This window comes from Melozone crissalis, unplaced genomic scaffold, assembly GCF_028551555.1.
Source record: "Melozone crissalis strain CALT ecotype California unplaced genomic scaffold, PUWL_Pcris_2 ptg000036l_1, whole genome shotgun sequence".
Lineage (NCBI taxonomy): Eukaryota > Metazoa > Chordata > Aves > Passeriformes > Passerellidae > Melozone > Melozone crissalis.
In genome coordinates this window covers 9,863,121-9,881,697 of record NW_026535814.1, presented here as the reverse complement: position 1 = coordinate 9,881,697, position 18,577 = coordinate 9,863,121, and the positions used below count along the sequence as shown (strand labels likewise).

General features: G+C 38.7%; 1 protein-coding gene across 1 annotated transcript in view; it reads right to left on the bottom strand.

Annotated features, from left to right (window-relative positions):
* Positions 1-18,227, bottom strand: part of FYB1 (FYN binding protein 1) — a 48,130-nt gene extending 29,903 nt beyond the window's left edge. The window contains exons 1-2 of the mRNA XM_054283252.1: positions 18,105-18,227; positions 5,776-6,907 (exon numbers count right to left, since the gene is read on the bottom strand). Of these exons, the coding sequence (XP_054139227.1) occupies positions 5,776-6,907; positions 18,105-18,227 (1,255 nt within the window). The remainder of the gene's footprint in view (positions 1-5,775; positions 6,908-18,104) is intronic.
* Between the last annotated feature and the right edge of the window lie 350 nt (positions 18,228-18,577).

The window sequence follows — 18,577 nt, the reverse complement described above, 5'->3', positions numbered from 1 at the left end:
TGAAAACAAAGAGCATGGAAATTTTCTGATTGTTGCTCTCCTCAAGTCCCGACCTTACTTTTAAAAATGCCTAGGGACAATAGTTTATGAGTTTTCTTTTCTTTTACTCTTCTCACCTCTCCTGATTTTCCTCCCAGTTAGGTGATTAAGCTTTTTTTTTCTCCTCTGTGCAAACAAAATTACGTCCCAAAATGGTGGAATTTCAGACAAAGAGGAAAAGGGGGAAAATTAAGACTGAGGTCTTCATCCTTTTTCAGATCATTTTGCTCATAGTTGCTCATAACATCATGAAAAAGATGATCAAAGCGGGTGGAGAATCTGTCCGTTTTAAAGCAAAACTTCTCATTGGTCACAATTAAAAAATCTTTCCACAACAGATGCACAGACTACCTTAAGGATGTTTCATATAAGGTTTAACACTTATTCTAACACTTACACTCTCAAAAATATCATATAGTTGACATATTAAGAGTTGACATAATTCTAGATCCATACAAGGTTGGGGATTTTTCGCCTTCCATATATATAGAGACAAACAGATGAAGAATTTAGAGCACATGAAAGTCAGCATCTAAATTTACATTTAAGGTTGAGGGCTGAAAAATATTAAGCATGTCCATAGTCTTACTCCAAAAAGAAGGCTCACAGTTACACCCAAGGTACTTCAGTATGTAAAAGTTTGCAGGACTGAGCCCTGTGGTGACTAAATATGAGGTTAGGTATTTCTAATCTCATATTTAGGGGTCCAGCACACTTCTTCTGCTGGGCAGTGCTGACTGGCATGAGAAAAGTGATTTCCAACTGCAGATGTGTTGGAAGCTATCATAGAGAGAAGACTGTACTTATCTAAAGAGGAACACAAAATTAAATCAACTGAACTCCAGTTGATACTTTCCATTTGTCTGATAAAAAGCTTTAATGACTACTTCTGGTTCTACTAAAAATATAAACCTGAGTCCATTGATTTTATGTTGTATGGTACCATTTCTTTTGCAAGAAAAAAGAATAAAAATTGAAAAATTCAGAGATGGAGGACATATAAGACAGTAATAGTTTAAAAATAGTTTTTTGTAATTAGTTTGTATTTGAAAGAGAAGGCAAAAGAAGATGCGCGCAATGATGCAAAGGCAACTTTGTAAAGAAAATGTACTGAAAAAGTTTTCTTAAAATGTGACTATTTCCCAGACTAAAATAATGATGAGGGGTTTTAAAATTTTTCAATGTGAAAAATAATTACATCATACATACCATGGTATATAAAAAATCATTTTCATAAAAAAATTCCCATGCAGCAAAGTCTTGCATTTGGATAGTGGAAGTGTGCAGATTTTCTCTTCAGAATTTGCAAACAAGGAACACTATTGTTCAAAATGCACATATCTGACAAGGGTTCAATTTCAAGAGGAAACCAATGACCTCAAGAATGTTCTTTACTAAAAGGAACCTTTTAGGATTAAAAAAAAAAAATGTTAAGATACAATTTCAAAATCTTCCTAACAGTTTTACTATAAAAGGCATGGGGGTTTTTTTGTGTCTATTAATACTGAATATTTATTGCAGCATTTAATATCAAAACTTTCAAGAATGACTGGAAGTTTTCCATATATGAACTATAATGAACTATGATTTTAATATATTTTCTATAATGAAATATATTAGTTTGTGCTGTATTATTACCCATGTAAGGCCACCAAATGATGGAGATTGATTCAGAACATTTCTCCCTGTGAACCAAAATAGGTCTAGAAAATAAAAAGGTGAAAATATTTGCACCAGTAGGGCACAGATTGTTTCAAATTCAAACATTACGCATGCTGCATAGGTTTTATCTCTGGAAGCTGATAAGGAAATATTTAAAGAGTACAGAGAAATTAGAACTTTCAGCTCAGAGAGAAATTTCAGTACACAACAAACTTCAAATACGAGAAGTATGTGCTAATCATTCCTGTAATTACAAGTAAAGAGACTACAAAGCTTTATATTTTTTTGGAGCTAGACAACTTTTGGGTTCAAGATGTATTCTTCAGTAATGGTATCAGCAACATGTCCAGAACTCCATCACCACAGTGCTTCTGTGTATCAGGGAAAACAAGATATTTTCCAACTTGACCATAAAGCTGTCTATAAAACAGTGTGATAAGCTAGATGCACTCTCTTGCTAAAAAAAGTTGTAAAGTAGGCTTTAAGCAAAATATGTGTCAACTTAAAGAATGGGAAAATTTCAGCAAGTTCTTATAACTTTTTCAATCTATAAATTAAATTTAGTTATAAGCTCTGTGTTCACATTCTTTTCTGGAATATGGACAGATTTCAGAGCACTTGAGGTGTTGGTACAGCAGAGATGCTTTTGTATTGTGACCCATATAATGCAATCACATGATGAAGGTGCATAAATAGGTGTTTCTTCTTGTGAATCAAAATGGGTGAACAAAAGAACAAGATTTCAGAAATTAAGTTTAGGGAGTTTTACTAAGCAGAAGTAATTACTCAGTTCCATCAGTTCTACTTTTTTGTTTCCAGCAGCTTCCTTTCTGTCACCTTCCATGAGAAACTCATGGCTGTTGTTTTTCGGCATCCTTATGAATTTTCCCTTCTAACTACTCCTCTTAGCACTTTATCTCAAAGGCTGCTCTCATACATAGTGCAATCCTCAAGGCACTATGTTAAATCCATCCAGCACTGACCCTGCTGGAAGGTGGGCAATGGTTTCAAGTAGAGCATGATACCTCATGTGCTTAATTCAGTCCTTTGCAGAGGTCTAGACCTATTGACTGAATGTGTTATGCATATACTTTGATTCAAAACAGAAGGGGCCTCAAAGCTGTTCAAACTACATGTCAAATCTCTGATCAAAATTAACAGGTGCACTTGCATGGCTTCTCTTCTGAGTCCTAAATTCTGCATCTTAGTTTCTCCATTCAGGAGCGGTTTTAGCTGACTCCATGGGATTTAGGGCAGTCAGCTGCAGAAACAACTGCAGAATTCATGTGCAGATTATAACAAGTGCAAACATGAGAAAAATAGTTTTCTGTGCCTCCATCCTGTGATAAAAACAACCCACATCTTACTGTTAATTTTCGAGAATCAGATAATCTTGAAGAGAACAATTGTGGCACATAAGCCATAACAAACAAAAATGTAGATACTTAGGAGAAGATCTGCCAGTTGCAAAAGCTTGGACAATTCACAATGGAGACATGTCTCCTGATGTTAAATGGATAAAATTTATTCTTTTAAAAATAAAAATATACTCTAAGACATTTGGAAAATGTTGCAGAATGTTGTAGCTAAGGCAATGATCAAGCATAATGAGTTTAAATATTAATTTGCAGTGGGTTTTGTGTACTTTTCCTTCCTTTTACACAACTGCAGCAAGTCGCACTCTGAGCAATTACCCTCAAGGAAACACTCAATGTTGGTTTACCTGTTTTCTTAGGCAGATTGACTTACTAACTAACTGACTAACTAACTAACTAACTAACTAACTAACTCAGATATAGTGGTCTCACTCCTATTTCTCTAAGTATAGTCGAATTAATTTTGAAATTGCAGTGATTAATTTTTTTCAATGCTCTTAACCATACTGGCAGTTTAATTTACAGTTTTGTCCACATGTTTTAGCAGAATTATGTGACAGATTCTTGACCTTTTAAGGTAATACTTCAAAAAATCCAGAGTGTTAGGGTTTCCTCCACAGCCTTAATATTCTTTGTTGTGGAGGCTCTTAAAAATTCTGAGGAATTTTCTCCCTGACTGAAGCAGACTGACAGCATGTGCCCACTTTTTATTCACTGAATAAAACTGAAGCCCCGGTGTTTGTTGCTCAGGAATTGTGCAGAGGTGTGAAGAGCACTGGGGGCTCAGCCTCTGGCTGGCTTTGTGTGTTGGCCACCTGTACCTGTATGATGCCACTGCGCTGAGTGGGGTTCTCGTAAGCAACATTACAGTTGTGGCCTCACATGGAAAGCTGTCAGCAAAATGACTGTTTCTCTTCTTTTTTCTAAGACCTTGGGTGTTTATTGTAAAACAATGTAGTTGTTATTGTTTTCTGAGCACAGAAGGCACATGCACCTCATTAATTCTTAGCTGAGGTAAATATGATCCGTCATGGAAAATTGCTGCAATGGGACATAACACAGGAATTTACTATTCTGCCATGTATTTGCAGGCCCAGACAGGAATTTTGTAAAGCCTGCCTTCACTGGAAAATAGTAGCATGTCAATAGTGAGACTTTCTTGAAAAAGACATTTGTATCTACAGAAGTTTTATCATGAAAAGTTTTTCAGGACTAGATGAAAATTTCTAATCCACAGCAAGGCGAACATCAAACTAACATCCCTTAGTATTCATGCATGCATGGTGGATGATTAAAATCCTTCCCCCACTTTAATTAAGACTGTTCTGTCAAAGCTAAGTCCTTCAGCCTCGAACGTTTAATGTAGTTTCATGCCCAGTGAATACTTATTTTCAAAAACCAGTAAAACGGGTTTCATGAGGAAGGATAACAACCAAAGAAAAAGGGGTGAATTGATACTTCTAAGAAAGCAGGATTCAAACTCATGTTTTAAGTCAGGCGACACAAGGTTTTCTATAGTGCAGGCACATTCCCCTAACACAAGTGTGAAAACCACTAGGTGTGGAGGTTTTCTCCCCTCAAAGAACAATGCAAAGCCTAACTTTTGCCCTATTACAGACCAAAAGCTCCAAAGGTCAGATCTCAGAAAGCTTTGTTGAATGGAAAAATTATTTTCATTTGCTTAGGCTTCTTTGTTTTCAGCACCTGAATCACAGCAGCAAATTAAGCAACTAGGGAAAGCGTCTGTTCACCAGGACACAGTAATGAACAGGAAGAATTTGTGCTGTGAGGGGTGGTGTCTTCCTGGCATGATTTTGATTCTTGAAATGACAGTTAAGAAAAAAAACACAGTTCAGTTTTTTTATGTTTCAAGAAACCCATTAACAATGAATGACTGTTGAGCTGAAAAGGAGTTTGTTCAGGATTCACTCTAGAACAACTTGCCTATCCACCAGAACTGTTCTGTGTAGACTTCTGGCCACAATGAAATGGGCTGCATTAATTAAAGCCAAACAGAATATCAAGGTCTACATGCTTGCTCTCTGAGTGAAGACTGAAGTTCAGGGACACTATGGACAGCTTCTCACGGATGTGGTTTCTAAATTTTTCACTCTTGACCTGCCCCTATCACTGTGAGATAGAAAAGATCATGTCTGATCCTTAATTTCTACTTAGTTGTGTATGAGTTTTGCAACATAATTGGAAACCACCTGGGCCACCATGCTGGGCAGCTCCATCCTTAGCTCATGTTCCCATGACTGTCAGGGTGGTAGCTGCTCTTACCCCTGCTTAGTGACAACTGGGCACCCTCCTTCTAACAAAAATTCTGATATTCTTACAGCTCTGCCCACAGTGCTAATTTAAAATGCACAGGCTAAATATTTCTCATGCTCAGTTTTAAAAAGATAATGAAAATGAGAAAATACTCCCTGACACAAGTTATAGCTGCATCTGAGTAGTTTTAAGAAACAGGTGAACCCAATACAGTAAACATTCTTTCTGAACTTTACCACTGAAATACAGAGAATATAATTTTAATTTCTGTACAGAAGAGACAGAAGACCAAGTTACAGCTTTAAAGGGTTTTCTGATGCACAAGTTATTTCTGAAGAGAAGAGGAGATTCCATCTGAAATTAACCTGGTTCTAAATGAATCAAAAAGCTAATACCCAAGGAAGCAAGAAAAGAGTGGACTTACTGAATTTTTGATGCATCTTCAGGAACTTTTCTAGATTCACAGAGGAGGGTCTGCTGGGCTTTTTGGGGGGCTGGCCCAGATTGGCCACTGAAGGCAGGATTTTCCGCTTGGGCATTCTAGAACTCCTGTTCTCATCCTCTTGTGATTCACCTGATGGTCTTCCTGCAGCAAGCGCCGTATTCATCTTATGGAATTTATGAGAAGAAGAACCTGATTCTTCCTCGGAGATTTTCTTGAGGAAGATGTTCTTGGCAGCACTCATTCCCTTTTCTTCAGTGTTTTCTGCCACAGTTTTGGGGGTTCCTTTTGATAAGCTGGACCTGAGGCCAGTAGGCTTCAGAGCTATTTTAGGAAAAGTACTGCCTGGAGCTTCTGCAGCAGAGTTATTATTTTCACCCATTTCCTTTGCTTCTTGGCCTGCATGTATATTTGTTCTAGGTCCAGACTGTCTTTGCAGAGAATCACTTTTATTAGAAGTGTCTTCCTTCTGAGCTACCTCATTGTTTAGAGAAGGTTTCTGTGCAAGAGGTGGTTTAGAAACAGGAGGCTTGGGCTCATTTTCTTGTGTTGCAGACCTTAATTTTTCCTTAACTGCAGCTACTTTTGAGAATTCCAGTTTTGCCTCATTCTCCTGTGATGCAAAATTTAAATTAGGCTTTGATCCTAGAGGATTTTTTTCTTTGTCAGGAGGAGCAAGGTTCTTGTTCCATGCAGGTTTTGGGTTCAAAGGCTTTGGGTCCTCTTTTGACGGGTCACTGGTTTTGATAGAGAGTTTACTGCATCCAGCTTTTTCATCATTTCCTCTGTTAGTGGGCTGAAGCTGAACACCAAACCTTTGTGCCACTGGGTTTAAATGTGGTGGGTTTGGATCTTTCTCTGGTTTATCATCACTTGAAGGCTTGACTGCCAGAGGAGGCTTAGGCTGAGCAGGTTTGTGAAGAGCACTGGGTCCTGGACAAAACGCAGTACATCCTTTATTTGTAAATTTCTCAAGTGCTGCTTTCCTTGTCTGTAATCCTTTAGGGGCATCTTGTCTTGGGATTTTGAGGGGTCGACTGTTTGAAGGATCCTCTGTGCCTCTGTTATATCTCTCAAATTTCTCCATGAGGAACTTCACCCGTGGCTTCTGATTCTACAAACATAAAGAAGAGAAAAACAAAGGGCAGAAATGGGAAAGTACTCTTGCAATGTTCACAAATACTGTACTTTAAAGAGTTTCCTGGTCTGAGGCTTTACTACTGCTGATTGGCTGAGGAGCTGCTGTAGCTCATCTTCCTGTAGAGTTAAGAGAAGCTGAGCGTTTTGTTGTATCCTTGCAGCATTTATACGATATTTTGAAATTTTCATTCAGGTGTTGCCTTTCAGGTACTGCAGGTCCTTATGGGCATATTATAACTTCTGTTTACTTTTGGAATTGTGAACTGAACACATAATAAATGTAAGAAATTACATATGATTTTAAAATCAACCTACCTAAAAGTATTATTTTCCTGTGATAAGAAGTTCCTCTACTGGAACTTAGAGGAATCTACCAGATTCATGTTATTCCTGCTAACTCTTTGGAGAACTGCAAGCTCCTTTGTGAAAACAAATTCTTCTGGTTGATGTATGTGTGTGTCAATTTTTCTTTCCTTTCTCAGCAACTTTTTTACTTTCTGCTCCCTGCACTCTCACTTTGTCCTTATTTCTCTTTTCCATTTTGAATATCTGAATAAAATTGTGCATGTGTGGGCAGTAAATGAAAATATGTGAAGTAAAATTAAAATAAATGAGAATTTATTGTCAAAGTCAGATATTGTCAAAGGTACTAAATTTCTTATTAAAAAAAGGAATTTAAGTAGTTACAAGAGAATAAAATCCAGCTTCATTCAAAAATAGATGTTTTAATTCGTCCCCCCAATTCATAAGTTTCAGGACCCGTCTTAACTATGAACAGAACCCAAGAGTTCAATACATTTGAATTCAGGAAAAATAAAACACATCACAGTGCAGGATGGGAGCAAAAGGCAGTGAGCTGGTCCCACTGCACTGGGCAGGGGCCACCTTTGGGCTCCAGGAGCCTTCTTCCCATTTTACAGTGGCAGCAAGGGTGCAGCTATGGCAGATACATTGATACATACAATTCACAAGTAGGACCTGGATTTCCTGTGTGAGTTAAAATCTAAAGCTTATGGTACAAACTAGGTAGGGTTCTGAATCATCTGTCTGTAAACAAAGAACTATTGCTACAAAACATAATAAATAAGTGTTGGAAAAAAAAATTAGAGGCTTAAGAATGAACTGTGTCTTAATATGGTTCAGCAAGTGCTCAGTGTTTTTTTTTTTTACTTCAATAATAAAAGCCCCTTAATTGGGCTTTTGCTCCTTTTGCCTTCCGTTCGATTGTATCTCATTACATAAATAGCCTGTTAAGTTGGAGTAGTTATATATATAGAGAGAGACAGAGACTTTGCAACTTAAAGGTAACTATCCCAGTCTTTTGGCATTGCCAAGAAGTTAAATCTTTCCAAACTGATTGTGTTGAGCCACAAATTACTTACATTAAATGCAGCCAAAACAAGATAGACATAATGAAACCTATACCCAGCAACCACATTGTTGGGTATTTTTGTACATATAAAGAAGGGAGGAAGTACACATTTACTATGGAGATTATCAGGGTTAAGCCATATACTGCTGTTTGATGCATACACACTCACACACACACACACACACACAATTACATTGCAGAGGTATGTATATGCGTCACTGATCATTCAAGATTTGTCCCACAATACCTCACAAGGCCCTGATTTTACCCAGGTTAGACAATTCAGTGCCAGAGAGAATAATAAAGCCTTTTGTCTCTGATTTCTTTTGACTTTGTACTAATTAATGATTTTTTTTCCTAAGGTCTGTAAGAAAATCTAGACCACCAGAGATACTGTAATTATAGCTTATGTCTGAAGTCTTCACACCTTCTAAGTTAGGATTTGATCACCTGCTTGGCCAGCTCAGCTAATCATTTCTTTTGAAAGCCATAACAATAAACTAATTTCTCTTCTACTTCTTCTATTTGAAATATAAGAAAATTGCAATAGCAAGATTACATTAATTACAAGAATTACATTCACACATGCTTTCAAATGCACTGAACCATTCATTCCTGCCATGCTAGGAGTGTCAGTGAATTTTTAGAAATAAATTTCTTTCCAACACTGTGAACAAACCTTGCCCTAGTCATGCATATTTGCAGGCTCAGCAAGAGGAAAAGGTTCCTGGACATGGGGAAGAGTTTACAATTAACAATAAAGCCTCTTTCATTTACTTGGTAAAGGATATAGCAAGAATCAAAACAGTGAAAAACTTGGTGAAATCTTTCTGCTTCTCTTTAATGTACATCACCAGCTTCTGCCATCAAAAGTTGTGTTACAAGCCATGCAGATTTTAATGCAGAGCCTGACTGGTCAGGCAGAGGGGAACTGGGGAAAAAAGAAAATTTTTTGTTTGTGGCCCTGATCACAGAGTAATCACCACAATTTCTGTGCTTCCCCTGCCAGCAGTGACAACAGTTACCTACATCATTATCACATACAGTAGGTTGTAAATCATGAAATGGGAACTTGAAAAGATTCTGAAGAGAGATTAAGTTCCCTCTACCCTTCCCCTCTAAAGTGCAAAGAGTCTGTGCAAAAGAGGACTCTCATGCAAAAGCTACTTGGATTATTTTCTGAACTTTGATCTCTATTGGAAACTCTGTGCAAAATATTTTGGCTTTTCAACTTTTGATCTGAACTGCAAGCAACACATAAGGAGCACAGCAAGATTTCCTTTATTAGAAGATGGTTGCATTATTCAGATATGTTTGCTCAAATCTGGATCAATACCTACGTGTTAGCTCTCATGCCATAGATACATTTTTATACACAGAGCTGTCAGAGTCTCCCACTGCCTTCAGTAGAGACTCACAGAGGTACCAAGTTAAACTTGTACAGAATTGTTACACTACACCTTAGTTACACCTCAGTGTTAACAAATGCAATTCTCCATAATTTACAATATGGCTGCACATTTCTGTACAGAAGTACACTGTAATGAGAACATAAAAGTACATAAAAATTCAGCTGTATTCTTCCTGAGTTTAGTATGGATATTCCAGTCTCAATTGGAAGCCTGAAAAAAAAAAGTTGGTTTTCTCTTTTGCTTTGGCATATATATAATTTTATTATTTACTTTCCTGTCTTGGTGAAGCCAAAATATTATTTCAGTTCAACTTCCCCTTGAGGCCAAGTTCCTTTAAAAAGCAACACTGGATCAGTGAACAGAATAGCAGATGTGTGTGCATACAATCATTAATTAGGAAAATGAAAAATATGCAACTTCTGACTGTACAAAGAATTCATTCAAAATACATGCAGATTTGATTTATAAAGGATAAAATTCCCATATTTTCTCAACTGTAACTTTTACACTTCGATTCCAAATTGATGGGGTCTAAATATACCCTTTAAAACTTAAAATTAGGTCTTGGTGAGTTTGTTAGAGAGTAATAAAGGTTATAAAATTATCCCTTTAAGAAGAAAACTATGCTTAATTATGAATTCTTTGATAGTGAAATAACCAGCAAAGTTAATAACCACTAAGGGAATTGAGCTCCAACCTATGTGCAGGATATAAGGAATAAGAAAATGGACAAAAATGGCAAGAAATTACACAGAGAACTATAGAAACTATAGAAAAATACAGATGTGAAAATTATTTTGCAACTTGATATAAGTCTGATACAACTTCTACTGAAATTGGTCGATTTGAGGCAGTCTAGCTTTTTGTTTATGTGGCAGTGCCATTCTGAAATTGTGATAAATTATTGCTTGACTACTTTCTTTTCCAGTCACCTCAGAATTATCATTATGCAAATTTGTTGTTTCCAGAAGAGATTTCCAAACTGCTTTTCTTCCCCTCGAGTCTATCTGTAATTACTAGTTCAAGAGTCCCTCTAAGAGTAAGTGCAGCATTTGGAAAGTGAAGTTGAGAAGTTGCAATGCTCCGCACCTACAAATGTGTGTAGCAGAAGCATGAAAAGAAGACAAAGAGACACAGTTTGCTTATAAAAGACTTGCTAATAGAATGGTTGGTATGAAAGAGAAATGAGTCCTCATCAGACAATACTTAAGATGAGGAGACAGGCTATTCTTCTGTCTGGGGTGTCCTCTAGGATGGAGAAGATGGAGAGAAATCTAAGGGATTCCCCAGTGAGAGGCTGACAGCCCCTGAGTTATGGTAAGAGCATCATTTCAAATATCCCTCTAACACCAGCAGGAAAAAGCCAGCACACACATGAGGACATATGGTTGTCAAAATTCGACAAGGCAATATTCCAGCCTGGTCACTGTGTAGTCTGTATCTTTTAAATTGTGCATTCCTCTACACCTTTCTTATCTCTCTTTTGCCACTTTTTCTCCCTTCTCTTGAATCATAAGACTATCTATTCATACTGCAGAAAAATAAAAGGCCAGTTCCAGATGAGTTTGAGGCCAGGATGAGGGAGGGCATAGGGCTTGACCAGAACAGCCAGATTACATCCCATCTTGCTCCCAAACTGCTTCTGTCAAAGACAATGCATGAAGTCAAAGTATCAATGGAGGCACGATCATCTCTTCATTCTAGGTCCTAACAGGCTCATGACAAAGTTTCTCTCTACATGGCTTTTTTTTGGTACCTGTTTAAGTGAAAATAAGAACTATCAACCACTGGCAACTTGGTTTTCAACAACAGAAGCCTGGTGGCTTCAATTTTTCCATCAAGAATTTGTATCTGATATAAACAGAATACTTCATATCCCTTTCTGTAAAATGATTGCATTTTTGTAACATGCTTTTTACATAAAAACAAAATTTCATTATACTCAATAATTTTCTTTGAAAAATTATTTTTCTCGTGTGCCTTCTAATACCCTGTATCAATTATTTATTTTGGATTAATGTAAATTTTCTCATGATCTGCCCAGAAATGAAACAGATTCCTTTTCTCTCAGAACCCTATATATGTATAGTGTATACAGTAACTGTCTTATGAATGTCTTACTTGTCTGGTTATCCCACTAAAGTGAATGCTCCAAGTCTCAAGGAAGCAAAATTTGAATTCCTGTCACTGCAAATTTCCTACCATTATTTTGAGAATTTCAGGATCCCATATGATTTTAAAGGAAATTTTATTTAATTTAAAGACATTGAGTAGCATTTTGACTCATACCTGGAAAGGAAAATACTTTCCATGATGAACTACTAACAAAATGCATACACTGACATCTCAATCCAGATTACAGTATTTTACACCCTACCCATAATTCAACAAACAACAAACAAAACAAAGGGAATAACTAAAAAACAATTGCCTTTGTGTGATACCACTTCTGCTATCATTCAAAATGCAAAGGCTACTTAAATTAGGACTACTTTTAGTAAAATTCTGGAGAACTAACTACAAAACTCTGAGAGAGAAAACTCCATTTTGTCAACTTAGCATCTTTTCAACTCCTAAATGCAGTAAAACCTACAACTAGCTAATTAAGCTATATTCAGTACCTTGTACTGATTCTATTTCTTCTGGAACTTTCCATGCTTATTTTTAAGATGAACACGTGCAACAGTTTACCTGGATATCCCAAAGCTGTCCAGTATTTTGAAACAAGCAGTAAAACTGGCTCTCTCAATGCGACAATCCTCGGGTGTTACAACTTAACAGCCTGGTCTATTTGCTAAAGAGGAGTTCTGCTTCTCACAGAGGAGTTCTTGCTTCTCGCAAGATACCCTTGTGGGTTTCATTATCATGAACAGTAACTGCTCTCCACAGGATATTAGGCAAGAAGTGCTGGAAGAAAAGGGAACTAAAGTGTGTTCAGACTGGTTGGCTGCTTCCATCAGCAGTAAGCACCATGTGATATCCAAAAGTATTGCATTTACCCCCTATTGCATAGCACTGTGAAGCATACTTGGTGCACACAAGCCTGAGCCTTTACAGAATAGCTGGTAAACAAATGTGTGAGGCAATTACAGGCATATAGGGTGGACTGGCCACAGGTCCAGTGCCCTGCTACCACTGATAACCCTGCACACACGTCAGCTAGCATGTTCCTTCGCTGCCTCACATTCACCAGTCGGATCTTGAGATTCTGCTGGCCAGTTTTTAAAAACTTCTGTTATGTGGAGATATTAAAAATAAAACAAAACTGTGATCATACATTTCTTCTGTCCTCCCTCCTGTGTGTTTGAGTTTGAAGGATGATATAGGATAGAAAAGTCAATACTGAGTAAATAAGCTTCACAAGAAATTCTAAATGTGTGCTTGTGCTGAAGGTAAATCAAAACCACAAAGACTGAACCTCTTACAAAATACAACTCAGTGAATTTGCTGGAGCAGTGCATGGGGAGGAAACTGCAGAAGAAAAGCTGTATGTCTTTGAGTTTAATTAGAAGTTAACTGAATCTTCCTCATCATCTACTACTCTCCTTCTGCACAAGCTTCTTAGTATTTTTTTAAATATTTTGAAGTGTTAAAGTAAAGCATTGAAAGTGCTTGATATTTCTAGCTTAATTTTACAAAAACTTGTAGCTTAGCTACTTCAGAAGTTTTATTAGGGTGCTGGATGGAGCTTGAGTTAGAAACACTGCTGCATGCCAATGACTACTGATGTTTTTCTAATATAACATAATAGTTTTTTGTAGTGGGAGAAACATCGTTCTTTATGCTATTCATTCAGCCAAACACTGCATTTTATTTACAAAATAGTATTCATTTCTGAATATAAACAATTATCACAGATGATAATGCATTTATTATTAAAACTACGGCTAAGTATTAGAATTTGTGACTTGCTGGTGTATCTGGCAGCCTTCACAATTGTTTTAAGATGGTAACTGTAGCAATAAAGTCATTTTATGCGGGTAAACACCACTGCAAGGGTTTGCTCACAGTATCAGCTCTAGACAAATCATGCAATGATCAAAGAACCACCTTATCTTCACAGCTCTGAATGCTAGACAGTTCCTGTTGTCTTCTCTTTCATCCAATACACAAAAATAGATATATCCCTAACTGAAAGAATGCTCATGAGAATGTAAATTGCAACAAACACAATGAAAATAAGTTTATGCTGTGAATTTCTGTGAAACCTGCCTATCTGCAATATCCACCATGTGCCTCATTTTACATTGCAGGTGCAACAGCTTCCTGAAATCTCTGGTTTTTTCCCACTTATTTCAGTGAAGGTTATTTGTGAATGATATAGGGAAATTAGCTATTTTTAGGTGAAGAAAGAATCTGAATAAATTAGTATTTTAAGTAACAGGACCTGAAAGCAGTGAAAAGTTATTTTGCCTTTTTCACTTTTCACAAAAACAACAGCAGCAGCAACAACAAAATCACTAGTTCATATTCAAGGAAAACAAGAATGCTAATAATGCCAATGCTTTCTCAAGTATACACAAGCCATCACATTCTCTGTATAGATCAAACCTAGCATCTAAATTCCAGCACACCAGCGGTGTCTTACTGCTCTTTTGTGGAAATGTTATGACTGCAACTTTATTTTTTTTTAATCAGAACATTTATTCGGATGTTTCCATGTAACTTTGGGAAAAGTGGCTACGTAGGAATTAAGTTTGTCAAAAATTAAGAAAAAAGAAAGGGAAGAAAAAGTATCAGAACCTTGGCCATTCAGGAAGAGTGTAGCCAGCAACCCTACCCCTCTACTTGGCTCTGCTGAGGCCACATCTGGAATGCTGCATCCATTTCTGGGCTATTCAGTACACAAAATAAAACAAAATACTGGAGAGGCTTCAGCAAAGATCAGAAAGATGATTTAGGATGTGGAGCATTCTCACCACTTGTGAGAAGAGACTGTGGGAGCTGGGTATGTTCAGTCTGGAGAAGAAAAGATTAAGAGGGGATCTTATTAATGAATAAAAATATCTCAGAGGTGGGTGCCCAGAGGATAGAGTTAGTTTTTTTTCAGCAGTACCCACAGACAGGACAAGGAGCAGTGTCCATAAACTAAAACACAAGAAGTTCCACCTCAATGTGAGTAGGAGCTTCTTTCAGTTGAGGGTGGCAGCTCACTGGAACACCTACCCAGGGCAGTCATGGAGTCTCCCTCTCTGGAGATTCTCAAAACCCACCTGGACATGTTCCTGTGTAACCTCATCAGGAGGGTTGGACTGGAATCTACAGAGTTCCCTTCCAGCCCTAATGATTCTGTGAGACACTGCTGTAAATGTTAGTTCATAATTTTTAAGATGTATTTCTTTAATCTACTGATGTTCTTTGCTCCAAAATGGTTTGAAAAGTCAGGCACTTCCATCTGCATGCCTCTTGCTTTCCAATTCAATGGTCACAAAGAATATAATAGGATTTTGTTACCTCCACAGCTGTGTCAATTGTTCAAGTTGCTGTAAACTGAAGGGAGACAATACAAAAAAATTTCTTTATCTTTTGACATTGTTTTTAGCCTGCTTCATTTCACCAACTGTAAATGTATTATATGATTCCAAATAAGGAGAGACTGTGTAACAGAGTTAATTGTGGGGGCGGGTGGGAGAAGAAAAAGGCAAAGATGACTGGTCGGGGCAGCTAATCTTTAAACCTATAGTGTATATAGTGTGAGCAGGACTGGCGGACAGTATGTGGACAGCTGCATTAATATCATTAAAGCAGTTTGAAAAACTCTTTCCTAAGTCAGAATAGTGTTGCTCTGTAATATACAACACATGCAAATATGTGGAGCACAGAGCAAGAGAAAGTCAACATTAGCAGGGTTTTTCACTGAAACTTTGCTTCCTGCCTTCTCCTCCTCTTGCTCACAGGGCTTTTGCCTCCTAGTTGTTACTGAACAGGTTATATTTCTGTAAAAAGCAGTCTATGCAGCAGTCAGGGAAGAAGTTGGAAAATTCTTTTAACTTTAGCACATTAGTGTATGGTCCCCATATTCATGGTGAATGCTTAGTTTTGTACCATACAGTGCTTAGTGCAAATACCACAGATTAATTTGGCTTTGTGTTAACTCCCTACATCTGTGACTAATAAGTCTTGTGCCAGCTAATGCTTCCTTGTTTACTTCTATCAGTGATTAATATGTACTAGCTGATATCTTAGTTTTGAGAACAAGGATTGTGTGTCAGAGCTAAGAATGATAAGAGAAGTATGTTATGACCTGACAGTCTCAAGGAGAAAAGTTTCTCACAAGATCCACAACCATATCAAAACATTGAATTGTAATAATTACTACATATACATGTATTCAGGAAATGTGATGAATGTGTATTAGTTTAACAAATATAATCTGGTCTGTTATGTAATCCAACACATACGTTTTAAGGATAATTCCCCATGCATCAAGTGTTACTAATAAAGTAATGCTGTTTTGCTTAACTAACAAGTTTGTTGGAGATTTTATTTCCCAGTTTTTGATGACGGGGGACAGACTTGGCACAGAAGAAATAACATATTTATCAATAATTTTTGTACATACTTGTACTGAAAGCTTCAAACTACCTGGTTTTGTGCTGCTTCTGGGGTAACATTTTGAGTACATGAACCTCATCAGGGGCCAAGGCAAAGAGTCAGCAGTCCTGCTTCACAATGCTGTGCCACTCCCCAGTGTCAGAGTTCTGGGGTGAAGTGTCATCTTGCCATGGCAGTGATCCTCTTACAGCATCATTTTGGAAATTACCTGATTTTCAGAATAAACCTGAATTCCTGAATACTGGCAGGAGCTTCTGCTTGCATTTGCTGCAGCGTGCTATGAGAACCAACATTTTTGGTAGGGTAAGTTTGTGTTATCTTTGTGTCTGCAGACAGAGCTAGACTTCCTCAAAAATGTGTTGCTGCATTTCCATCGCTTTCTCAATTGAAGGCAGTTTTAGTATTTCTGACAGAAGTTTGGTCATAAGCAAATTAATAGCATTTTCTTGTGTCTACATGCAGTGTCATGCTTATGAGAACAATCTGGCTTTCTAGATGCTGTTTGGGGAATACTGACATGCAGAATTCCCTGGAAGTTTCTCATCTCAGTGCTGAGGCTCTTTTAAATTCTTACTATTCAATATTTATAATCTTATAACCATTCCCTATTATTAATATATTTATACTTGCCTGAACAGAGAGTGCAGAAATCTGTTTCCACTATTTATCTTTCTCTATACTAGAGACAGGCAGGATTGACAAATTCAAGAAAGGACACTGCCAGTGTCCTTGCCCTGACTGTGCCTTGTGAGGGGCACATTTCTCTCATGAAGGGAACCCCAGTGCACTCCAGGGCATCACAATCAAGTGTATGTTAAGTTCTTGGTTTTCTTCTGGAGTTTATGTACGGTAATAAATCACAGTCCTTCCTCAGGACAGCTGAAGCTGAGGCAAAGCACTTGCTGTACAAAAAAAATCTTTGATGCAAAAAAGCCCAAAGTTGCTTCTTTTTGTGACTTGAGGAGAGCTCAAATCCCAAGGAATTTTTATTTCAATACAAAGCTCATATTCAGGCATTAGCTGTCATGTTCGACCAAGGGATTCACCTGCACTGCCCTGCACTGCCTTCCATGCCTGTCCCTGATCCCCCGTGCCCACTGCCGTGTCACAGGCTCCTCTCTGCCCCTTTGGGCGCCAAGCTCACCCACACGGGGGGCTCAGGTGAGGTGGCTTTTGAATGAGGCTTTTTGCCCTGCAAGCAGTGTGGGCTCTGCTCACAGCAGCACTCCTGTGCTCTGTCTGCCTGGGTTCAGCAGCAGGAGCTCAGGGGGAATTGAAAGCAGCGCCACAGCAGAAAACAGACCAAATGGGAACACCAGGCTTTTGCTAAACCTCCCACAGGGAAACCCCCTGGAAGGCACAGAGTTCGCTATGGCATGAAGAGCCCCCATGAATGCAGGCACAGAACTCACTATAGCATGAAGAGCCCCATAAATGCAGGCACAGAGCTCTCTATGGCATGAAGAGCCCCATAAATGCAGGCACAGAGCTCTCTATGGCACAAAGAGCCCCTAAGAATGCAGGTACAGAACTCACTATAGCATGAAGAGCCCCATAAATGCAGGCACAGAGCTCTCTATGGCATGGACCCCGAAGAATGCAGGCACAAAGCTCTCTATGACATGAAGAGCCCCATAAATGCAGGCACAGAGCTCTCTATGGCATGAAGAGCCCCCAAGAATGCAGGCAAAGAACTCACTATAGCATGAAGAGCCCATAAATGCAGGCACAGCCCCGTGAAACAGGGGCTGAGGGAGCTCAGAGAGTGTGACACAGCACCACTGTCACACACACCCCACAACTCTGTCTCACTGAGGGCCACCACGGCTCACCAGGGGTAGCTTGGTTACACGATTTAATGAGCTGAATTGCCGGTGATGTGAGTGTAGCTGCGATGGCTGAGTTTGCAGTAACCAAAGCCTCCTAGTCTGAGGCAAGGGGGATGTGGTGGCCATGTCGGTAAGGCAAGCTAGCCACTCAGACACTGGCTGGCTGGGAAGTTGCTAGAAGCTGTGAATGAGAGGAAATCAGAAGAAATTGGGGTGAGAGGGAGGATGGAGGAGCAGGGCAGGGCTGGGAGCTGCGCACGAGCAGTTTGTGTGGGGAGAGGGCCTCTGGCAGGTGGGGAGGGTTTGTCCCGGTGAAGTTTTGCTCCCTCAGTCGCCCTCCTCCGTGCCCCTCAGGAATGGCTGTGCCTGTGCCCTGCCTTCCGGCACCATCCGCTCAGCGAGCCCCGGCTCTGTGCCTCCCTCCCGGGCTCAGGCTGTCCCTGAGGGGACGCGGGGCTGGATGGGGCCCGGTGCAG